General features: G+C 40.5%; 1 protein-coding gene across 3 annotated transcripts in view; it reads right to left on the bottom strand.

The window, feature by feature from the left end:
- Window positions 1-7,979: 7,979 nt before the first annotated feature.
- The window catches only part of LOC145346677 (nucleolar protein 4-like), a 374,023-nt gene continuing 357,785 nt past the window's right edge, over window positions 7,980-24,217 (bottom strand). For all 3 annotated transcript variants that reach the window (XM_080194262.1, XM_080194263.1, XM_080194264.1), the window contains 2 exons: window positions 10,355-10,547; window positions 7,980-9,723 (listed from right to left, as the gene is read on the bottom strand). In XM_080194262.1, the coding sequence (XP_080050388.1) occupies window positions 9,521-9,723; window positions 10,355-10,547 (396 nt within the window). In that variant the 3' untranslated portion in view covers window positions 7,980-9,520. The remainder of the gene's footprint in view (window positions 9,724-10,354; window positions 10,548-24,217) is intronic.

Raw genomic sequence — 24,217 nt, 5'->3', positions numbered from 1 at the left:
GGCAATTGCAGTCTGCTTGGAAAGAGGCAGGAAAATGGTTTCCAATATCGTATCCTGGTAATCATATTAGTTACTCTCTGTCAGTGTCTCTCACAGTGGATATTGGACCATGAGTATCATTTAAATAAGACCCTTGTGAGCAGCCAGTTACTGGTGAATTGGCATTAAACTTTGACATCAAACTCACTCATTGTGGCTGTCAGCAGCTTCTGGAAGAGGAGGGAAGAGAATAGGACGATAGTCAAATTAGATATCGTGTTAACAATTTATAGGTTTCTATTTTTCAAAAAGATATATAGTGTGAATTCATCTTCCAATAACCCCCAGTGTTATTGTTTCAAATAACTGTTTCCCATCATAGATGTTGCCCCACCAGCTCAGTATTTCCAGCGTGTTTTGTTTTAATTTCAGATTTCTAGCATCAACTGTATCCTTTGCATTAACGTTATTGTTTATGCTTACAAACGGCAGAGAGACAGAGAACTAGCATGACTGCTAGGATACAATAATGGAAACAGTTTTCCAGCCTGAGGCCAAATCTCTTCCCTAGCAGGCTGCAATTGCCTGGCAACGATGCTAAGGAGGCAATGTCAGCAAACGCGACACCCACCCTCCTGGCATTTATCCAAGCTTAGGACCTGTTTTTACTATTACAAATCACAGAGTGTGGACCAGGGCAGCCCTGATTGATTTTATGTCATTATCGAGAGTAGATTTTGGCAATTTTGCTTTGTATGTAAATGTGGTTAATAACAGTCCTGATCCACTAAAAGGATTTTATATTTAAATGATGTGGCGAATTCAATAGGCAAGACAGCTAGAAAATAAAGCGAAGGTTACAGTTTAAACTGACGAGTTCAAAGCTTTGTTGAAAGTAGCTCAAAAAACTCAATCAGAAGGATGTTGTTTATGAGCCTTTTGGGTAGTTAGCAGATATCCAATAAGAAATTAACTCATTGGAAATATAATTTTATAAATATATTTACATATATATATATTTAAAATTCACATCCTTGTTTTAAAATCCCTCCAGACCCTGAACCCTCCTTAACTCTGTAACTTCTGGCACTACAATCCTCTGAGATGTCTGTGCTCTCTCAATTGCTTTCTCTTGAATGTCCCCAGTTTCAAGCATTCCAGAACTGGTGGCTACACCCTTCAGTTGCCAAGGAACTCTGCAGTTCCTACCTGTAAAATTCAATTGTCTGTGTTTGATTATGTGAATCTTTTTACTATTCATACTCACTAAGTTTGATTAGTTAAGCCTGGCTGTAGACTCAGAAGAAAACAAATTGTAGAAGTTGTTAGAAGCTGGAACAATAATCAGGGAGAGATGGGAGAATCAATTCACTGTCAGAGAGATGTCCATGACCTGGTGAAATGACTTTTAAAAAGGCCTTCACATATTTAAATAAGCCTTAATTATTTTAGCCAACAAAAATATTACTATGCCTATTGATTTGGATTTCCTGCTGGGATACACAGTTTGCCTATATGCAACTTACGCAATTTGAATACATATGGCCAGCATTCAGTAAAATTCTAAATGCAGGTGTAAGAATAAGAAGATGAATAAGTAGATTATTATAGAAAATGTCAGAACACAAAATAAATCACATTGATCAATTTTTCCTTGTATGACTGTCATTCATAAATAGAGTAAGAAGTCTCACAACACCAGGTTAGAGTCCAACCAGTTTATTTGATAGGTGTTGTGAGACTTCTTACTGTGTTTACCCCAGTCCAATGCTGGCATCTCTACATCATTCATAAATAGATGCAGGAATTGTTGTAGATCGTACTGCACTTGCACCTGCTGGGGCAAATAGCCATTTACCGTTATTTCTCTAAATCAGAATCTAAGTGCTTGATTTTAACTGCTGGGTGAGAATGCAGCAAAGCTAGTGATTGGGAGGGATAACACAGTGGATCCGAGTGGAGTTAATTGACAAGCTGCTTGTCAACGAAGCAACTAAATCGAGTGACAGGATGCAATGTCCCAGAACAACAGGAAGCTACAAGGTTAGGGGTTCAGGGCAGGAATCTTGGTTTGAAGAGGAAGGAGGTCCAAGATTTCCTTAAGGGTCTCATTCTCTTCACCCACATGTAAATGAAAAATTTGAAAACCTAATGCTGGGCTTTTAGGTTTTAAGCTGCAGCTCCCAGTACATTGTGTCTGGCAAGTTAAGTACAAGATCCTCTCATTCAGCTATCAGTTTAAAATTGCAGATTATCCCTCAATGGTATCATTGGAACACTTCTGTTATGCGTAAAGGAGATCCCATCAACAGGGGAGTATAAATTTGGAATGGGCCAGATCGGGGTCAGAGTACCTTCACCATCTTAAAAGACCCCTGCGTGACTGAAAACACAAATTGCCAATTACATAGAATATGTAGCACACAAAGGAGTCACTTGGTCTGACTACTCTGTTAGTGTTTATATTCCAGTTAACAATTTACATTTATGTGTAATAAAACCTTTTATATAATAAAATGTCCTGAGGCACTTCACGGAAGTATTTTAAACCAAATATTTTGCTGAGCTACATAAGAAGAAATTAGATTACATGGTCAAAAAGTGAATCAAGGTGGAACATGAATTAGAGGGATGGAGAGACATAGAGGAATTCCATGGCTGAGAACCTAGGCAACTCAAGGTGTGACAACCAATAGTGAAATGACTAAGATCGAAGATGCTCAAGAGGCCAGGTAGTACAGAAACTGAATGTTACTGAAAAGAGAGATGGGTTGCCAAAGCTTTTCCACTTGCACTCATTAGGACAAATGCAAGAATGCCTATTTTCAAATGATTCTAACAATTTATGCCACATGGGAATAGGGGTGCAGATTAGTTGGCAAATTGTCTCTGATGAGACAAGTCTTTACCACAGAGAAAAGTTCCTGATCTACCTGGGAAGGCAAAGAATCTCAAAAATCATGTTGCTCCAACGGAGTGATGACACTGGTGATATTTTTCTGCCTACCATACATTTGAGTAATGATGTGTATGAATTTCAGTGCTAGTGCAATGTCATGTACATAGGCTGTACATGCCAACGATTGGCTAATCTAATCAAATGACATGTTCCTCTGACTGTTCATAATAGGCAGAATAAACACTCATTACCTGATTAAGAGTCCTGGCATTGGGATGGGGAAGGCCCAATAAGAGCCCCCTCCCCTTCAACTTGCTGGTGACTCCTGTCCTCCATAACCCCAATCTTGCAATCAATTACTACTGCCTGAGATTCAGCAACAGCCTTATGCCTTGCGAGGGTGTCATATTGGCAACAGCAATTGGCTCCCCAGCAGTGCTGCCATTCAATGGAGCTGCTGATCTTTGACTATTGGCAGTTCTCAGTGGGTGGGACTTCCATCCAAGGGTCCTTGGTCCCAGGGGCCTGTCCAGGCTCCTGTCATAAGAACATAAGAAATAGGAGCAGGAGTAGGCCATCTAGCCCTTCGAGCCTGTCCCGCCATTCAATAAGATCATGGCTGATCTGAAGTGGATCAGTTCCACTTTCCCGCTTTCTCCCCATAACCCTTAATTCCCCTGTCTATCAAAAACCTATCTACCCGTGACTTAAATATATTTAGCAAGGTAGCTTCCACCACTTCAACAGGCAGAGAATTCCAGAGATTCACCACCCTTTGAGTGAAGAAGTTCCTCCTCAACTCTGATCTAAACTGTCCCCCCCCTTATCTTGAGGCTGTGCCGTCTAGTCCTGCTATCCTTTCTAAGTGGGAAGAATCTCTCTACCTCTAGCCTATCCATCCCCTTCATTATCTTATATGTCTCAATAAGATCCCCCCTCATCCTTCTAAACTCCAACAAGTACAGACCTAGTCTATTTAGTCTCTGTTCATAGTCCAACCCCCTCATCTCCGGTATCAGCCTAGTGAACCTCCTCTGCACTCCCTCCAACACCAATATATCCTTATGCAAGTGCGGCGACCAAAACTGCACACAGTACTCCAACTGCGGCCTCACCAGTACCCTGTACAGTTGCAGCAAGACCTCCCTGCTTTTATATTCTATCCCCCTCGCAATAAAGGCCAACATACCAATGGTAGGAAGGACTATTACTTACGTGGCGAAAAACTGCAGCAGGCGACGGTGCAGAGGGACCTCGGGGTCCTTGTGCATGAGTCGCAAAAACCCAGCTTGCAGGTGCAGCAGGTGGTCAGGAAGGCGAATGGGATGCTGGCCTTCATAGCGAGGGGGATTGAATATAAAAGTAGGGAGGTCTTGCTGCAGCTGTATAGGGCATTGGTGAGGCCGCAGCTGGAGTACTGTGTGCAGTTTTGGGCGCCGCACCTGCGCAAGGATATTTTGGCCCTGGAGGGAGTGCAGAGGAGGTTTACTAGGCTGATACCGGAGTTGAGGGGGTTGAGCTATGAGGAGAGGCTGAATAAACTAGGCTTGTACTGGCTAGAGTTTAGAAGAATGAGGGGAGATCTCATTGAGACGTATAAGATGATGAATGGGATGGATAGGATAGAGGTGGAGAGACTCTTCCCACTGAAAAAAGACAGTAGGACTAGGGGGCACAGCCTCAAGATAAAGGGGAGGCGGTTTAGAACGGAGTTGAGGAGGAACTTCTTCACTCAAAGGGTGGTGAATCTCTGGAATTCTCTGCCCGTTGAAGTGGTGGAGGCTGCCTCGCTAAATATTTTTAAGAAGCGGGTTGGTGGGTTTTTGATAAGAGAGGGGATTAAGGGTTATGGGGAGAGGGCGGGAAAGTGGAACTGAGCCACAACAGATCAGCCATGATCTTATTGAATGGCGGGGCAGGCTCGAAGGGCTAGATGGCCTACTCCTGCTCCTATTTCTTATGTTCTTATGTTCTTATACCATGCGCCTTCTTGATCACCTGCTGCACCTGCAGACTGGGTTTTTGCGACTCGTGCACAAGGACCCCCAGGTCCCTCTGCACCGTAGCATGCTGCAGCTTTTCACCTTTTAAATAATAATTCCTCCTACTATTATTCCTACTATTATTTCTGCCAAAGTGGATAACCTCACATTTGCAATTGTGTCCACACAACTTTGCCTGCTGACTCTGCTGAATATTTCCGTCTTTTCTGTTTTCAAATTAGAAGCTTCCAGACCCGTTAAAAATTCAAACTGCTGAATTGTCTCCTGGGAGCAGGATGTTTGCTTGCACATTGTCCTGCATCCATTGAACCCAAAAGTAATGGCTCAGATTCAGGTTTTGGTTCTTAAAACATTAAATTTCTGTTCCGATTGCGACTCATCCAATTTTTGCTGTTAAAATTCAGAAAGAAATCTCTGAGCTATTGAAATATAAGTCTCAACATTTCCAAGGTATGTATATTTTTGCCGCTCTCATAGTTATACCTCCAAAACATAACCATTGACTTTTCAGTCAAATGCATCTTGGATTCAAGCCACAAGTCTCTCTGATCTGCCTTAAGCATTGCTGTTGCTTTGTCTTCTGGGCCCTGTACCTGTCAGAGGGCACAGATTTAAGGCAAAAGAAGCAACAGTGATCAAGGAAAAGATTTTTAATGCACGGAGACGTTAAGATCTGGAATGCATTGTTGAGGCACATTCTATCCTAACTTTTAAGAGCATTTGATCATTATCTCAAGAGGAAAGATTTGCAGGGCTACCGGGGAAAAATAAACAGGGGAATGAGACAAGGAAAACTGCCCTTGCAAAGAGGTGACAAGATGGGCCATTCTGAGCTGTAACTATTTTATCATTCTATTTTGAGGGCTGATTAACTACTGCGCTGTGTCGGTGCAATGGCCAAATACCTTTTTTTCTGTTTCTGTCTGGAAGCTGAATTGCTGTATGAAGGTGAGGGTCAGGTGTATAGACACTACACCATGCCAGGCAGGACAGGTTCATGCCACAAGCTGATCTCTTCCTTTATTGCTTTTCATGTTTAAATTTCCAGAGTGTATGATGTAGGTTGCTGAAGGCACACCACCAATGATATATCAAAGTGGTGGAATGGATGTGACAGAATGTGTAAGATGTGAAGGAATTTCAATGGGGTGAGAATTTCAAATTTGAGATGCTGCGAATTTGGATGCTAATGTAAATCAGCAAGGATTAGGCTGATGGCTGAGCTGAATTTGACATAGGATAGCATACTGACAACAGCTTTTGAGAGAGTGGAGAATTGAAGGTCAGTCAACAGTGTTGGAACAGTTAATCTGGAGTACATAAACATAGATTAGAGTTTCAGCAGCAGATGGAATGAGGCAGGGTGGAGGTAAGCATTGCAATTCCAGCGCAAGTAAATAGTCCTTGGAATGAGGAGAATGAGGTTGCAGGTTCCACTCAAAGTTGACTGAATATGTTGTTGAGATTGCAAACACATGGAAGTCGTCTCCATGAATGTGTGAATTGTTATCAAAGGGCAGCATGTAAATGCGAAAAGTATGGAAATACATTGGGTTGGGGAACTCTAGAAGTAACAACTGAGGCATAAGGCAGGGAGAGAAGCCAATACAGTAGATCTTCTGGTTATATTTGAACAGTTAAAGCTGGAGCGAGTGAATGACAGGGATGGAAACCAGGAGGTCATACATTTGGCAGACAACATTCAGGAATTTTGGAGGAGAGGTCTTGGGTCTGCCATCTAGTGCTCAGTAATGCTTTTTATACAAGCTTTGATTTTTGCAGAGGTTTGGCAGAGGTGAACATGACGGGCCACAATTTTTAGAGGTTGGTTAACAAAGGATTAGGAGTTGAAACTTAATAAGCCTGTTAAAGAAAGGTAATATTTTTCTTTATCTCCAAAAGTATTGGCAGAATTTTCTCACTTAGTCCCTGAAAGAATACCAGGGCTGTTTCTGGGTTAGGCATCCAACTCTCTGATTTGCAAACCTTGTGGCTGCTCTTTCCTAGAACAAACCAATTATCAGCCCACCGCCAGGTTCTCTCATCAATCAGGGAGGCTGAGAATGACGACCTGCCTAATACTACAATGGATGACCTATATTTACGGGAAGCTGCCAGGATTCACAATGATAACAGTATTTTCAGGAAACATTCCAGTGAGAAGAAGGAAAGAACTGCAGCATAGATGGAATACATGAAAAGGCTGTTGTCCGGTTCACAGATTCATTCCTGGAGTTGATGATTCATGCAGTAACAGATTATTCTATTATTGGCCTAGAAGTAACATGGCTCCTGTTGTAACTCTCCTGTGTCTCTGTAGAAGGGTTCCACATTGGAATCATCAGCCAATTCTTGTGGTTATCCATTGTCTTCCAAAAACCTGAGATTGGTGAAGGATGAACAAGTCCATGGCAGCTCCCTGGTTACACTTGCATTATCCTCTTGCCATGGTCACAGTTGCATATTAAAGAAAGGGAAGCCTCTTTGATTAATTAACACACTGACTGATTTGATGGCACCTCAATGGTCAGATGGATGGTGTGTTGTATTTCTGTCAGCAAATCAGAATAATTTTGCCCATGGAAGATTTTTTGTTGGACTGGGGATAACAATGTTAGGTTGATTTTCTACCTGGCAAAATATCTACAATCTGCAGGATTCATGCAAATAGTGAATGGGAAAGTGAGGGGCAAATTGTTCCATCCATTTAAAGATTCCACACAGCCTCCAGTTTTTGGGCTGCATGGCAACAGCCCAAATACTAGCAGACTAGAGAGTGCGTTAAGCTGAATCCAATTCTTTTCTCAGCTGATGTGAATAATGTAAGCACCCCACAAAGGATTACTAAGTTTGCACTGCAGGAGTAGGAACTCTTAAAAAAAGACACAGTAAGCACTTGATGCTATTAAAAATTATAATAGCCTACTGTAACTTCTCCTGGTAATGCATACCGTTGCTGGTAAATGTGTATCTAAAATTCATTAGAATTTGGCGTTAACAAGGAAAGAAAAGCACCTGCATTCTACTACAAGTATATTTTTGCATTTTTTTCAAGATGTTCAAAACTAATTTTGTTCAATATTTATTGGTTCCAGCTTTCTAATAAGAGGTATATGCTGCAGTAGAAGGAAAAATCCACAAATATTTGGATTATAGCAGTGACTGTTTTCTCACATTTATATTCACCTACAATACCAACCATTTTGACTTTGTTAAACAGTATATCAATCAATCAAATAAACATTACAAAAAGCTTAGATGTCAGTGCTGTCCAATTACTATAGAACAAAGTGCACATAACGCAGTTCACAATCACAGTCTGGAGTTGTTAACAAATTGAAAAACACTAATTCACATATACTCAAAATGTTACCAATTCATTAAACACAATTATCAAAAACATAAATGAGAATCAACATGAATGAGACAATTTTTAAGGAATTCACAAGTGTAAAAACTATACAGGGATCCCCACTATACCTCTTCACTAAGTGCACAGCAAAAATACAAAATTTAAATTATATTCTAACATGAAAAGCAAAAGCAATTTACCCAAGAATTACAGATAAAATGGTTGTAAACAACAGAAATTATCAATTTTTGTATAAGTAATAATTTATAAAATAATTGACAGAATTTAAGTACACCCACAGTAATTGTGAGAGAACTGCATCCGGTCAGTACAGGCTTTAGGGAACAACAAAATATTGCAGTAAACTGCACATTTTGCACATCACATCAAAAAAAAGTCTTCTGGCCTCTTTTCATAGAATTCTGTAAAATGGAACTGTACAAAGATTTCACATTGTTACTGGCAAAATATACAACCTACAGCAAAATACATCCCACAGTAAAAGGTGTCCCAAGACATCCTCTCAATAGAATTCTCTAAAATTAAACTGTACAAAGATCTCAGATTGTTACTTGCAAAATATACAACCTACAGTGAAATACATCCCACAAGGTTTTATGTTTCATTTTTCCAACAAACATCAGATTTAAATTAATCCAATAAACAACATGTCTATTTTGTTTTCAGATGCGTTTTATCCAGGCACCATATCAGGATTTAATTTACTTGAACATAAGGATAGACTTATGTGTGAGTGAGATGGGGATAGATAACAGTAGGAGCGTAAACCCAATATGATAAATAATACTGGCTTTGTTAGCTCCCAATTAACCTATTATCACACCCCAAAACCAGCACTAGATTCCCATCTTCTGTTCCGCATCTACTACAACATGATTATTTTTCACAGGTATAAAGCTTCCTTAAATTCTTTTTATCTCTGCACTTGTCCAAAATAAACTTTGTAGCACCTTGAACTCATATTGCACTTGGAACGTAAGACGATGTTGATGCTGTTGTTTTTACTTGGCAGTCACTGAAGATGGTTAAAATTTGTGGTCATATTCCATTTGTTACTCCAGTTAGAAAATATGAAATAGAATGGATTGAAGCTTTATGCTAAAAATGCAATAGTTCCTCAAAAAGAAAACATCAGAGGTTCTTTCACATTCAGGGGTATGATGAGAAACTACAACAGCCATCATTCCATGGTACTGTTTAGTAATACAAAAGGTTGCTGGCCCAGAAACCTAATCATCAACAGTAAAGAGAGTAGCTCGATGGGAATTAATTCTGCTGTAAAATCAGGTTTTCTAGCTCATCTGCAGAACGGAGTAAAAAGGCTGCTGATTCTCGATATCCTGCAACAAGCTGCCGTACTGCATTTATTTCAGTGGGACTCAGCTGAGCTGGTGGAGTTTTGGAATTGTTAATGTTGGAGGATCCAGAGTGTGATGCAAGTGACTTCTTCACGCTGAGATCTGCTGGGCCTTTAAATAGAAATGAAACATTATATATAGATGCACTTCTAGATGCACATCTTTCTTTAAACTCAAATGACCTGGACAATCAGTTTTCTATATCTAACAGTCCACTATCCCTTTGGCAAGATTTGTAACACAATATGCAGCAACAAATAATGTACAACAAATCCTTAAATATCACAAGAATAATAAATATATATCCAATTTATCAGGGGAGCTTTTCATTCATACAGAAAGTTGCTAGCTCTAGGTGGTGCTTATGTACAAACTTGACAAAAATCAATTTGATTTCTCAGTATTCAGATACTGTAATTGTTGATAATTAATATTCATAACATTGATAGCTGCTAATAAGGGATAAATTTGACAATGTTGTTGCATTAAAACAATAACTTTACATTAACATTGGATATCCTGGTCTGAGCTGCTGAAACAGAATTAACTTAAAATCCCTTCACTCATTCACTGACGTTAAAGCCTCCTCTTTCAGCTTAGGTCCTCAGTTACCTATGTAACTGTATTTGGAATAATGTATATCAAGAATATAACTTAATGCAAGGTTAGAAAAGGATTTTCTTTTCATACTGAAATCATTTAAGATATTAATGATCATTAATGTATACGTAATGACACCTACCACTGTTAGTACCGTCACTTGGTAAGGAAGGTGGATTTTGCTTCCCACCACTCAGCCCTCCATAACTATGGTAATTATAGCTTGTATTTCCATTGATGTACATCAACTCCTGTGAATAAGAAACTGCTGGGGTGGTATATGTGACTTGAGCAGATTCTCTCGTCCACTGTTTGCCAAGTGCAACAGGCTCATCCTGAAAAAGTGCAAAGTAATTTTCTTTACTGAACATGCTTATGGTAGGAAAATTAAGAATGGAAACTTCTTGTTAAAAATTAAATTAGTCTTATTGACAGTAAAAGCTTTCAAGTGGCATTGTATTATGATAGCTAATTATGTGATGCTTTGCCTATATAATTGAAAACAGGTCAAAATTTGCTCCCAGCGTTGCAGGAATGGTTCTTTTCCATTCACCTTGCCACAAACATTCTGCAAACTTGTCAGCAGAGATTTCCAGCAGTCTGGTAGCTGTTTCAGTGTGACACCCTCTACTGAGAATCTATGACGTCTGTGAACCAGGCAAGCAAGAGTGAAGATCTTCAACCCATCACACTGCATTATGATCAATGAAAAATGCAGTATCCAAAACAGAAATCAAAAAGCAGGAAATGTATATGATATTGCATTTAAATACTTTAGGGGAAGCAAATTAAATTTTGGAGAATACAGATTTGATTAAGAGAGATTAAAGAGGCAAACAGGAATTATTTTGAAAAATGTGCCTACATTTTCATTACAGGAAATGAGAATCCAGGACTGGAATTTTCCAGCCGTTCACACCAGTGGGATCCTCTGCTCCTGCTGCAGTGAATGGAGATCTGGCTGAGCGCCAAATTCTCTGTCCTTGCTCACAGCGGTGGCGGGGTTTGAACATCCTGAAGATTTCAGTCCATATTTCTAAAGTTATTTTTTCAGAGCCAAAGAGGTTGGTTCAACAGTAGTTTCATTTATTATGTTGTTAAAAACTTACACGCTGCTAAATACAGCAAAGGTTATGAGCCCTGATAACATTCCAGTAATAGTACTGAAGACTTGTGTCTTAGAACAGTTACTTCCCTAACCAAGCTGTTCCAGTACAGCTACAACATTGGCACCTACTAGACAAAGTGGAAAATTGCCTTGATGTGTCCTGTCCATAAAAAGCAGGACAAATCCAATCTGACCAATCACTGCCCCAGCAGTCAACTCTTGCTCATCAGCAAAGTGAGGAATGTGTTTTGAAATGTGCTACCAAATGGTACTTACACAGCAATAACTGAGTTTGGGTTCTATCAAGGCCATTCAGCACTTGACCTCATTACAGCCGTAGTCCAAACACGGGCAAAATAACTAAATTCTAGAGGTGAAATGAGAGTGATTGCCCTTGACATCAATGCAGTTTTCGACCAAAGAGCTCTGGCAAAATTAGTCAATAGAAATTAGGGGGAAAAAACTCTCCATGGTTGGAATCACACCTAGCACAAAGGAAGATGGTTGCGGTTGATGAAGTTCGAATAACTCAGTCCCAGGACATTGATGCAGCAGTTCCTCAAGTAGTCTCCTAAGCCCAGTCATCTTCAGCTGCTTTATCAATGATTTTCCCTCCAACTTAATGTCAGAGTGTGGATGTTCACTGATGATTGCACAGTATTCAACGATACTCACAACCCCTCAAGTACTGAAGCAGCCCAAGTCCATATGAAATAGAACTCGGAAGGAGAATATCTAACTATTTGCCCTTGACATTGTTAAATTACCATCACTGAATCCCCCACCATTAATCTCCTGGAGGTTACCATTAACTAGAAACTGAACTGGACCAGCCATACAAGAACAGTTTATAGGATGGGAATTCTGCAGCAAGTAACTCACCTCCCAACTCCCCAAAGCCTCACCAGCATCTACGGGGCACAATTCAGGAGTTTGACAGTAAACTCTCTCCTTGCCTGAATGATTGTAACAACACTCAAGAAGCTCAACACAATATAGGACAAAGCAGCCTGTTTAATCTGCACTCCATCCACCACCTTAAACATTCACACCCACCAGTGCTGACCACAATGGCAGCATTGAATGCTGTATACAAGATGCACAGCAGCAACTCACCAAAACTCCTGTGACAACACTTTCCAAAACCACATCTTCTATAACCAAGGCGGGAAATGTCAGCAGGTGCATGGGAACATTGCCCAAGCTCCTCTCCAAAGCACTCACAATTCTGATTTGGAACTATATTGTTGTTCTTTCACTTTTGTGTTAAAAGCTTGGAACTCCTTTCCTAACAGCACTGGGATAGATCTCTACCAAGTAGACTGCAACAGTTCAAACAAATGGTTCATCACCACCACCTTCTCGAGGATAATTAAGATGGGCAATAAATGCCAGCCTAGCAATCCCATGAAAATAAATCACAGGGGATGCAAGAGTGGCCCTGTGCCACCAGCATGTCAATAATCACAGAGGCAGGAGCCAGTTGATAGGCTGAATGTGTGCCTGATCTTACTGGGTGACTAGCATTCCTCTTCTGTGTCCCCACAGTGGAAAGGGATTGGATCAGCAGCAGAATCCCACTTAAAACCGTCCTGATGACAATGGATCAGGAAGCTGTAGATCTGGTGGCCAATCCATTGTAGACTTGTAATCCAGAGGCCCTGCTAATGTTCTGCAGGCATGAAGGCAAATCTCACCATGGTAGCAGGAGAAATTTAAATTAAGTTTATGAATAAACCTGTATTAAAATACTGATCTCATTCATAATAATCATGAATTTTGATTGTCATGTGGCCAAATGGTCCATCTAAAATGGCATTTTGTAAAGCACTCTGGGACAATTGGGCAAGAAACTAAACCGACAGGCTGCAGTTTAAAGACAGAGACAAAAAGGCTACAACCCTGAGGAGTGAATAAACAGGATACAGGTCATCTCCAAGATGAAAGGGATTTTATAGTCACACTGGGTTATGTACCAGACATAAGGGCATTGTGAACCCTTATTTAGGAGAGAGGTGTGTGACCTATGTGCCTCCAGAACCTACAGACTTGGCTGTTGGGAACGCACCCAGAGATCGGTGTGGTAGCACCTAATTGAACTCTTATCGATCAGGGTGATCAAGTCCTGATCAATTGATTGGCAATGGCCAAAAGGGGCGTGAAACCAAAAGGGGTCTAAAGGGTGCTGCACAATCAGGAATCTCTCTCTCTCTGACCCCACGAACGAGCTACAACAATGGTGAACATCGCCAGCGACAACCAGCACGAGGAGAGCCACCACACCTGGGAAGGAAGGAAGGAAGACCAGAGCCAGAGTGCCAGACCAGACCATGCAGGCGAATACCAAGACCAGCGCACAGATAAAGGCCAATATCTGCTTGGGTACTTGCCAGTCACGCAAAGTTAAGTCAATGTCTTGTATTGGACTTGAATTCCAGTATTTTCTGTAAGATAACTTACTGTTGGTCGGGTGGGTGATTATTGATTGTGTGGGTCTCAATAAGTATTGGTTGTACTAACAAGCCGTTTACTCGGTAATTATTTGTCCACTGTATAAGGGTTAAAATAGACTGTGCAGCAGGCAACAGTCATAAAAACTCACCTGATTCATTAATGCTCTTTGGAGAAGGAAACACACAGTGCTCATCGGGTCTGGCCTTTATTTGACTCCAGATCCATACCAATGTGATTGATTCATAATCACCATCTGAAATGACTAATGGTCTAATCAACTCTTAAGTTGTTAGCTGCTCACCAGCATCTAAGGAAGGGTAATCAGGGATAGGCAATAAATGCTGGCTCTTGTTAGCGACACTTACATCCAAAGAATGAATAAATTAAAAAAGCACTTGCCGTGCCTCTCTTGCGCTCTCTAGCAGATCATCATGATTACGAAAACCTGTGTTGAGGTATTTTGAAGTGCCCCACTGGAATGTTCCATGCATCTGAATCTCATCTTCAGGAGACCTACAATCTGCTTGATGGTGGCTCAGGTGCTGGTGTTGTGACATTCTGCACCCTCCATCCTTGAATTTCTCACTAGTGTTAGCAGCCATTTCTTCAGTGGATATTCCTTCTTGGCAAGTATCGAACCTTGTAGGCATGTTGCAGGGGAGTGGTGAAAAGCTGTGACATCTGGGAGTGCTACAGAATGTAGGCATCATGGCTGCTCTTATGGTAATGAGTTTCTGAACATTAGATCTGAGCCTTGTTAGCTGCAAAATACTAATGGATGAGTGATAGGAGTGTGTTGCATTGAACAGCAGGAAAAGCTGGTTGTCCAGAGGGTAGAAAATACCATTTGAAGATGCATTTACAGAACTTGGCCACCCTGGAGAGGTCAGTAAACTTATTTTGGCATGCTCCAGTTCCTAAAGGCCATGTTCCAGGAATTCATCTCTTTGATCGCCTGCTCCATTTTTTCCTTCTCAGGCTATGCCTTGAAGACCTCTTGATCCTCTGCAGAAACATTACTTCTCTCCTCTTCTCATCATCTTGTACTAACGTTTCCAGCACCATATCAGAAAACCTGGAAGTTCTTCTCGCCTATTTTCTATTTTTTGTGCAATTGCTTCTTTCCCAGTGTTCCACAGACAATATTCTACATCAAGTTTTGTACAATGAGTGCAGCTCCCCTGTTGGAGAGGCATGATGCCTTTAATACATGCAGACTGGCTGTAACAGCTGCTAGACATGCACGTTTCCAGTCTCCCTTCTATGCATGAAGCAATCAACAGCATGTTTCATTTAGATAAAGAGACAGCAACAGGTCACAGTACAGAGTAATTGTTCATCATGATCCCTGTGCCAAAATGAGCCTAAATAAATTTTTCCTCCATGATTGTTATACATTGCTACTTACTATGTGTTCTCCTAATTGTGAGTGTACGAATCGTGGGTGACTGCACAGCTGGTTTCTGAACTGCTTTGAATGAGGTTGGTCTGTTATCAACATCTATAGTGAACTCCATAAAGCTGCATCAGCACACGGTTACCCAAGTGGTACCCGAGTGATAAAAGTCTCAGATTTTAACCTTCCATGGAAATTCTAGAGAATTCTTGAGGATGGGTCAGGGACGACTGGCTACTTGGTTCACAAATGTGACAAGAGGAACTGCTCAAACTGTGATTGTGGTTATCCAAGGTAAACTATTACTTACATACTGAACTCTTGCCGAAAGTTCCATTCTTGGTGGCACCACAACCATTGACACTACATTAGCGAAAATCTTTGAATGGAATGTTAACTTACAAATCAAAATATAAGTGCTTCCTCAGGAATACCAAGAAGTGCATGCTCACCACTTTGTCGTAATGCTTGTGCTCTTGTGAATGCTGACAGGATGCTTCACCTGTGGGGGAGTTTTAAACGAGGGGCTCTCATTTAAAAATTATATGGTCTCAGATTTAAGACTCAGATAGGAAGAAATATTTTTTCTCAGGAAGTCTGTAGTCTGTAGAATTCTCAAAGAACAGTGGAGACTGGGTCATTGAGTATATTCAAGGCTGAATTAGGTAGATTTATTTGTTCAACAACGGAGTTATGAGGGACAGCAGGAAAATGGCATTAAAGCCTCAATCAAATGAGCGATGAACTTATAGAAAAGCACAGCAGGTTCAAGGGGCAACTGGCCTTCTTCTGCTTTTATTTTTTGTGTTCTTGAGTTTCATTGATTTCAGAGGGACCTCTGATGTGCAAGATTAGATGACACATACCTGCCACTTCCTTAACTCTATCATAATTTTAAGCATCACTATAAAATTTCCCCTTAACTTCCTCTGCACAGAGCCATTTCTAAGGCAAGCAACACAGAAATTGTAGCATAATGGCTTTGTAACTAGAGTAGTAATTCAGAGTAATGGTCTGGTGATTTGAGTCCAAATTCCAAAGCAGCAGCTGGGGAATTTAAATGTAATTAATTAAACAAGTTTGGAATAAAAAAGACTAGTGTCAATAATGGTGACCATGAAATTACCAAAGTGTCATTAAAAACCTACCTGGTTCATTAGTAGCTTTGAAGGAAGAAACATGCTGTCTTTAACTGGTTTGGCCTGAATGTGATTCCAAACTCACTGCAATGTATGCAACTTAGTAAGCTGATGAGTAGTATCAAAAAGTGCTGTGACAACACTGAAACAAATAAATGGACCACATGCCATCAGTCTACACAAGAAGGCACAACTCGTTCAGTTGATCATGAAAAGTCTTCTTCACTAACATCTTGGGAATTATGTCAAAATTAGGACAGCTGGTCGCAAAAAATTAGCCAAGCAATAGTTTGCCATAGTCATACTCACAGACCATTCAGTCAATGTCCAAGGCTTCTCTTTCATGATCTCTGGGTATGTCCTATTCCAGCATCATGACAGACCCAACAGAGGAGCATGAGTGATATTTGTCACTTATCATCTCACGCATGGATGTTGTCCAAACGTTGCTGCATGTGGAAACTGACTGCTTCATTATCTTAGGAATTGCAAATGGAAATGAACCCTGAACAATGATTAGTGAACATCCCCAGTTTTGACATTATGATGATTGAGCCAAGGACACTATCCTAAGGAATTCCTGCAGTATTGTTCTGGGGCTGAAATGATTGGCCTCCAAAAATGACAACCTGGCAAAATAGTAAAGATGACCAATTACCACCCATTAGTCTACTCTCGATCATCCAAAATGCAATGGAACGTATCAAAAGTGCTATCAAGCTGCACTTGCAGAGCAATCACCTGTTCTCTAATGCTCAGTTTGGGTCCCATCAAGATCACTCAGCTCCCGCCCTCATTACCACCTTGGTCCAAACATGGACAAAAAGCTGAACTCAGGAAATTAGGTCCGACTGAAATCATGTTAACTGGAATAAAATCAGTGTAAAAAGTAAAGCGAGCGCACAATTCCCAAAACGCATTCAGGAAAAATCTTTTTAGCCAGTATGTAGCAAGGCCAATAAGGCAGAGTTCTAGACTTCATTTTAGGGAATGGAGCTGGACAGGTGGACTTAATGGTTCATTTTGGTACTAGTGATCAAAATTCAGTTAAATTTAGAGTAGTTATGGAAAAGGGTAAAGATAGACTAAAAGTAAAAGTTCAGAATTGAGGAAAGGACAATTTTACTAAGCTAAAATGTGATTTGACAAAAGTAGACTGGAAGCAATTACATGGAGGAAAATCAATGTCAACAGCTGCAAGAAAGAGATAAAGAGGGTGCAGAACCAGGATGTTCCCACAAAGGATCTACAGCCCCCTGCAGTCCAAGGAGAATACAGAGTAAAATAAGGCCAAAAAAAATTATTGATATAAAAGCTATATACACCTCAAAATCAGTAGAGAAAATGCAACGGAAAAATTTTAAAAATAAATTAGGAAAGCAAAGAGAGGGCATGATCAGATATACGCAAGTAAAATCAATATAACACAAAAATGTTTTATAAATTAGAGTAACAGGATAACTAAAGAAAGAATAGTGCCAAGTAAAGACGAAAAAGGGAATACTCTGAATACTTTGCACTTGTCTTCATAAAAAAGGTTGATAATATAGTTATGGGATAAGCACAGTGAGACAAGAAGTGGTTAGCACTGCTGCCTCTCAGCGCCAGGACCCAGGTTCAATTCCCAGTTTGGGTCACTGTCTGTGTGGAGTTTGCACGTTCTCCCTGTGTTTGTGTGGGTTTCCTCCCATGTTCTGAAAGATGTGCTGGTTAGGTGCATTGACTAAGTGCATTGACCAGGCACTGGACTGTGGCAACCATGGCAATTTCACAGCAATTTCATTGCAGTGTCAAAGTAAGCCTTATTTATTTACTTATAAATAAATAAACTTTACTTTGTTTCCAAGCCCAAATGAAATGTATCCAGGCTGAGAAAATCTAAACTGTGCTTTAGAAAGGCATAGATTAATTAAGGATTACCTACATGGATTTGTTAAGGGAGGTCAGTTTGACTAACTTGATTGAATTTGTAGTAGCTGACAAGGACAGTTAACCAGCATAGGCTATTTTAATACAGTCTCTGGAATTTAGCAAAGCTTTGACAACAGCATATTGATCATAAAACAAAAATTCAAGGGATCCAAAGGTAATCCAAGGGTCAAAACTGATTTAAAATTGACCCAGTGGCAGGAAGCAAAAGATAATAATCAATGGGTATTCTGTAACTGAAAGACTTTTTATGCATCTGGGGAGACAAACAAAATAAGGAAATACTAAATGCTAAGATGCTAAGAAATGTAGAGGAACAGAGGGACATGTGCAAGTCACAGATACCTAAAGTATCAGGACAGGTAGATAAGACAGTTAAGGAAATATCCAGGGTCCTTTCCTTTATTAGTTGTGGCATAGGGTATAAGGAATGGAAGTCATGCTAAAACTATCAGCTACAGTGCCGTGTACAGTTCTGATCATGGGAAGGATGTGTTCATACTAGAGAGGGTAGAGAGGAGATTTCTGAGAATGTTGAGGAAAATTTTAGTTATAAAGAAAGATTGGATAAGCTGGGACTTTCTTTGGAACAGAGGAGGCTGAAGGGAGATTTAATTGTGGCGTAAAAATTGCGTGGGACCAAGACAGAGTGGCAAGGACTTATTTCCCTTAGCAGAGAGGTTAATAATCGATTTAATGCAATTGGTAGTATTGTAAGAGGGTAAGAAGGAAGTTGAAGAGGATAGTATGGGTCCAGAACTCATTCTTGAAAAAGGTGGTTGAGTTAGAAACCCTCATATTTAAAAATTTATTGAATATGCACTTCGAATGCATGTAGAGTTGGAAAGTGAAATTAGGCTGAAAAGCTGTTTATCAACTGGTAGAGAAACAATGGTCTGAATTGCCTCGTGTTGTAAATTTAGATAATTTGATGATACAAACTGACTGGATGAGGATTTCTAGCTTTTTATATATTTATCTTTAATTTTCAGCATTTGTAGTTTTTTTTGTTTAACTTGAATTGTGGAATGTAATTTAAAAAAAAAGCTTTGAAATTCAATTAAATAATTTAGCTTATCCAGTCACCTTGAAGACCTTGGCAATAGGCCTTTCTTCAGGCTATGTTTTAATTGTACTTTGTTTTTTTAAGTTGAGATTTCTGGGGACCTGTGTCTTGTATATTTCAATCTGGTCCTTGGTTATACCAATGATTAATCAGAAATGATTGTGATCAAGAGAAATGATCAGTGTGACTAAGAGAAAATTTGATGAACATTTTTATGTGCACTGTTGGAAATTGTTGTCATTTAATCTGCCATGCTTTCATTCAAACTATATCTTTCCATATACCTTGCAGGCCAGTGAGCTGTCAAATTGAATGGCTGATAAAGAGGAGTTCATATATTCATCAGAAATACAACTAATCAAATGACTACAGCTAACATGCAACAGGATTACAATAAAAAGGCCGAGAACCTTGAAGCTTCTTATAATATAAAATAAAACAATTCCAGATGGTGAAGGTTAAAAAGCTGCAACTTGCACATCAAATTTGATTTGAATACTCATGTCATTCTCCTTTGAAAAATCTGATCTACAGGAATTTAAATATAATGTTTCCTGAGCATTACTGCTTCGAGTCAGAGGTTTACAGCATGGAAACAGGTCCTTTGGCCCAACTTGTCCATGCGCTCCTTTTTTTTTGAAACCCCTAAGCTAATCCCAATTGTCTGCATTTGGCCATATCCCTCTATACCCATCGTACCCATGTGACTACCTAAACGCTTTTTAAAAGATAAAATTGTACCCACCTCTACTACTACTTCTGGCAGCTTGTTCCAGACACTCACCACCCTCTGTGTGAAAAATCTGCCCCTCTGGATACTTTTGTATCTCTCCTCTCTCACCTTAAATCTATGCCCTCTAGTTTTAGACTCCCCTACCTTTGGGAAAAGATATTGGCTATCTACCTTGTCTATGCCCCTCATTATTTTATAGACCTCTATAAGGTCACCCCTCAGCCTCCTACACTCCGGAGAGAAAAGTCTCAGTCTATTCAGCCTCTCCTTATAACTCAATCCATCAAGTCCCGTTAACATCCTAGTAAATCTTCTGATAATATGGTTCTCATCTTGAGTCAACTAGCTATCTTCTTGTTTACTCCATTACATTTGGCAAATTGTCTGCAAAAAAAAATGCGTTACCAGGTAACCATCCTCACTGAGATAGAGGGGTTCTTCAAGTGTAGAACATTAATTCTTTGAAAATGTGCATCAGTGGGTGGAATTTTCCTGATTTAGTTCCTGCTGAAATTGTGGGATTATTAGTGTCAGGAACCCATTGAACTATTTAGCAGGCTTTTACTGAGGCTCTTTAACTAAGCCATGGCATTAGCATTCTGACTGCATATTGCCTGACCAATCAGTGACAGTGAGCGGGATAACATTGAAGGATCTGTATTTAGAGGATCCTGACAGGAATCATAATGACAGCAGTGAATGTTGCACTGAATAGGAGAAAACTGCTGGAGGATAGAACAAGACATGTGACTGCCATTGGTTAACAGATCCATCTAGGTACTGATGGAAACAGTTCAGGCAAGAAGAGAAGTTCTCTTCCCTAAATTGGGAGGAGGGAGCCAGGAGCCCGTCTAAATAGGCATGCTTAGAAATAGCACAGACTATGAGCAGCAGAAGCATGATGCCAAAGACCTAGATCCAGTAACAAGAGAGATTTAATGACCTCATGATATCAGGCAAGGTGACCTTACAATTTTCAGCTGGCAGCCATCAGTCTCAGACCGCCGAGCATTCACTTTGCACAGCATTCCTCTGGCTGATCCAACTTGCTATTGCACAATTTCCTTTCTCTCCAGCCTCCTCCTCAAAGCTCCATGTCAGCAGATAACACTCACATTCACCCTTATCCTATTTTCCTTTTCTGTTCATTACTCGCAATCGCTTTCAACTGGTCTCACTCCAGCCTCAACAACCATTTCACACCTCACACTCATAACTCTCTGCATTCTCTCACTGAAGAATATGGCAGTCCATAGATCCAGGTGAGGCAGAGAACCAAAGTTGGACCTGCAGCCACTGCAACGTTGACCGCGATGGAGGAGGATGTCTCAGCATCCACCACACTCTGAAGTAGTGAATGCCACAGCAATTTGAGAGAAGCAATTTCTCCTCATCTCTATTTTAAATCTGCCACCCTTTTTCCTAAAACTATGACCTCTTGTTCGAGATTGCCCCACAAGAGGAAACATCCTCTCCACATCTAGTTTATCAATCCCGCTTTTCATCTTGTATACCTCAACTAAATCTCCTCTCATTCTTCTAAACTCCAGGGAGAATGAACCTAAACTGCCCAATCTCTCGATGTAAGACAAACCCCTCACCTCTAGAAACTATAGACCAGTTATTTTAACATGTTATTGGGAAATTATTAGAATCCATTTTTAAGGAAGTAATAACAGGACATTTAGAAAGTCAAAATGCAATCCATCAGAGTCAGCATGGTTTTATGAAAGGTAAATTGTGTTTGACTAATTTGCTAGCATTTTTTGACGATGTAACAAGCCAAGTGGATAATTGTGATCCTGTAGATGTAGTATATCTGGACTTTCAGGAGGCATTTGATAAGGTGCTGCACAAGATAAGATCACATGGGGTTAGGGGTAATTTATTGGCTTGAATAGACAGCTAGTTAACCAACAGAAAGCAGAGAGTCTGGAAAATGGATCCTTTTCTGATCGGCAAGGTGTAATTAGGAGTGTTGCAGGGTTCTGTCCTCGGGTCCCAACTATTTACAATTTATATTAATGGCCCGGATAGAAGTTACTATAGCCAAATTTGCAGATGACATTAAATTGGTGGGAAAAGTAAGTTATGATAAATAATCAATTTACAAATGGATAGGTTAGATGAGTGGGCCCAAATTTGGCAGATGGAAGTTAATGTGGATAGGTGTGAGGTTATCCATTTTGGTCAGAAAAATAGAAAGGCAAATTATTTAAATGTAGAGAAAGTTCAGACTGCTTTGGTGCAGAGGGATTTGATGTCCTCATATACGAATTGCTGAAAACTATCATGCAGGTACAGCAAGTAAGAACAAACACAAATGGAATTTTGGCATTTATTGTTAAAGGAATAGAGTATGAAAGTAGGGAAGTGTTGCTGCAACTGCACAAGGCATTAGTGAGACCTCATATCGAGTATTGTGCACTGTATATATCCCCTTACTTGAGGAGAGATGCAATAGGAGGCAGTTCAAAGGAGGTTCATTAATTGATTCCAGAGATGACAGGCTTGTACTATGGAGAGAGGCTGAGCAGTTTAGGCTGTTACTGTCTGGAATTTGTAAAAAAAAATGAGGGGAGAATTAATTGAGGTATATAGGATGCTGAAGGAGATTGACAGGGTAGATGCAGTGAGGATGTTTACTCTTGTGAAGCCATCTAGAATGAGAGATCATCGTTCTAGAAAAAGGGATAGCAAATTTAAAACAGAGAGGAAGAAAAACCACTCTCAAAGGATTGTGAATCTGAGGAATTCTCTAACTCAGGATGCTGGACATTAAGGAAATTTAAGGGGGAGATAGACTGATAGATGAATGGGTGGCACAGCGGTTAGCAGTGATGCCTCACTGCATCAGGGACCCGAGTTCAATTCCGGCCTCGGGCCACTGTCTTTGTGGAGTTTTCACATTCTGTGTGGTTTTCCTCTGGGTGCTTCGATTTTCTCCCACAGTCCAAAGATGTGCAGGTTAGGTTGATTGGCCATGCTAAATTGCCCCTTAGTTTCAGGGGGACTAGCAGGGTAACTACGTGGGCTTATGCAGATAGGGCCTGAATGGATTGTTGTTGGTGCAGTCTCGATGCACCAAACAGCCTCCTTCTGCACTAAAGGGATTTTATAGTTCTATGACAGATTTTTAATTAGTTATAGAACCCGATTTTACCATTGCATTGTGCCCTAAAAAGTCAGACGTGAGGCAATTAGCGCAATCCACGCCCATACAGATGCTCACTTCATCAAGACCCAAAAATGGCTGCGATCTGAACCATGCCCAAAATGGGCGCGATGTCAATTTAAATATATTTGCATACATTTAAATTGACTTAATGAGATGGACGCCCAATCTTACTTGCATTTCCTTCTTTACCATTGCATTCGCATATCCAGATTCGGCACAAAACAGACATGCTTGGCAAAGCTCTGTCTCGGAAGCTCTTCTGAATCAGAAGGGGACCAATATCCTGGGGGCTAAGTTTGCTAGGGCTATGCAGGGAAGTTTAAACTGATTCGGAGGGGGGGAGGGATCCTGAGTAGAGGGGTTGAAAGTGAGGGGTGCATGGATGGGGACTGCAATGCATGGCATCGCAGGGGTGGGGTGGAGCAGGGTTTGAAATGTGTATACTTCAATGCGAGGAGTATTCGCAATAAAGTGGGTGAACTTGCAGCGTGGATCAGTACCTGGGACTTCGATGTTGTGGCCATTTCAGGGACATGGATAGAGCAGGGGCAGGAATGGATGCTGCAGGTCCCGGGGTTTAAATGTTTTAGTCGAAGTAGAGAAGGAGGTAGAAGGGGGGGAGGGGTAGCATTATTGGTCAGGGATTGTATCACAGTGTCAGAGAGGAGGTTTGATGAGGACTTGTCTGTTGAGGTAGTATGGGCGGAGATTAGAAATAGGAGAGGAGAGGTCACCCTGTTGGGAGTCTTTTATAGACCTCCTAAAAGTTCTAGAGAGGTTGAGGAAAGGATTGCGGAGACGATCCTGGTTAGGAGTGAAAGTAATAGGGTAATCGTTATGGGGGATTTTAACTTTACTAATATTGATTGGAATTGTTATAGCTCTAGCTCGTTAGAGGGGTCAGTTTTTGTGCAAAGTGTGCAGGAAGGTTTTTTGACTCAGTATGTAGATAGGCCAACTAGAGGTGAGGCTATATTGGATTTGGTGCTGGGAAATGAGCCA

Source organism: Carcharhinus amblyrhynchos, chromosome 8 (assembly GCF_965287045.1).
Source record: "Carcharhinus amblyrhynchos chromosome 8, sCarAmb.v2.hapA, whole genome shotgun sequence".
NCBI lineage: Eukaryota > Metazoa > Chordata > Chondrichthyes > Carcharhiniformes > Carcharhinidae > Carcharhinus > Carcharhinus amblyrhynchos.
The sequence above is the reverse complement of the archived record's forward strand: the minus strand, read 5'-3'. Positions and strand labels throughout refer to the sequence as shown.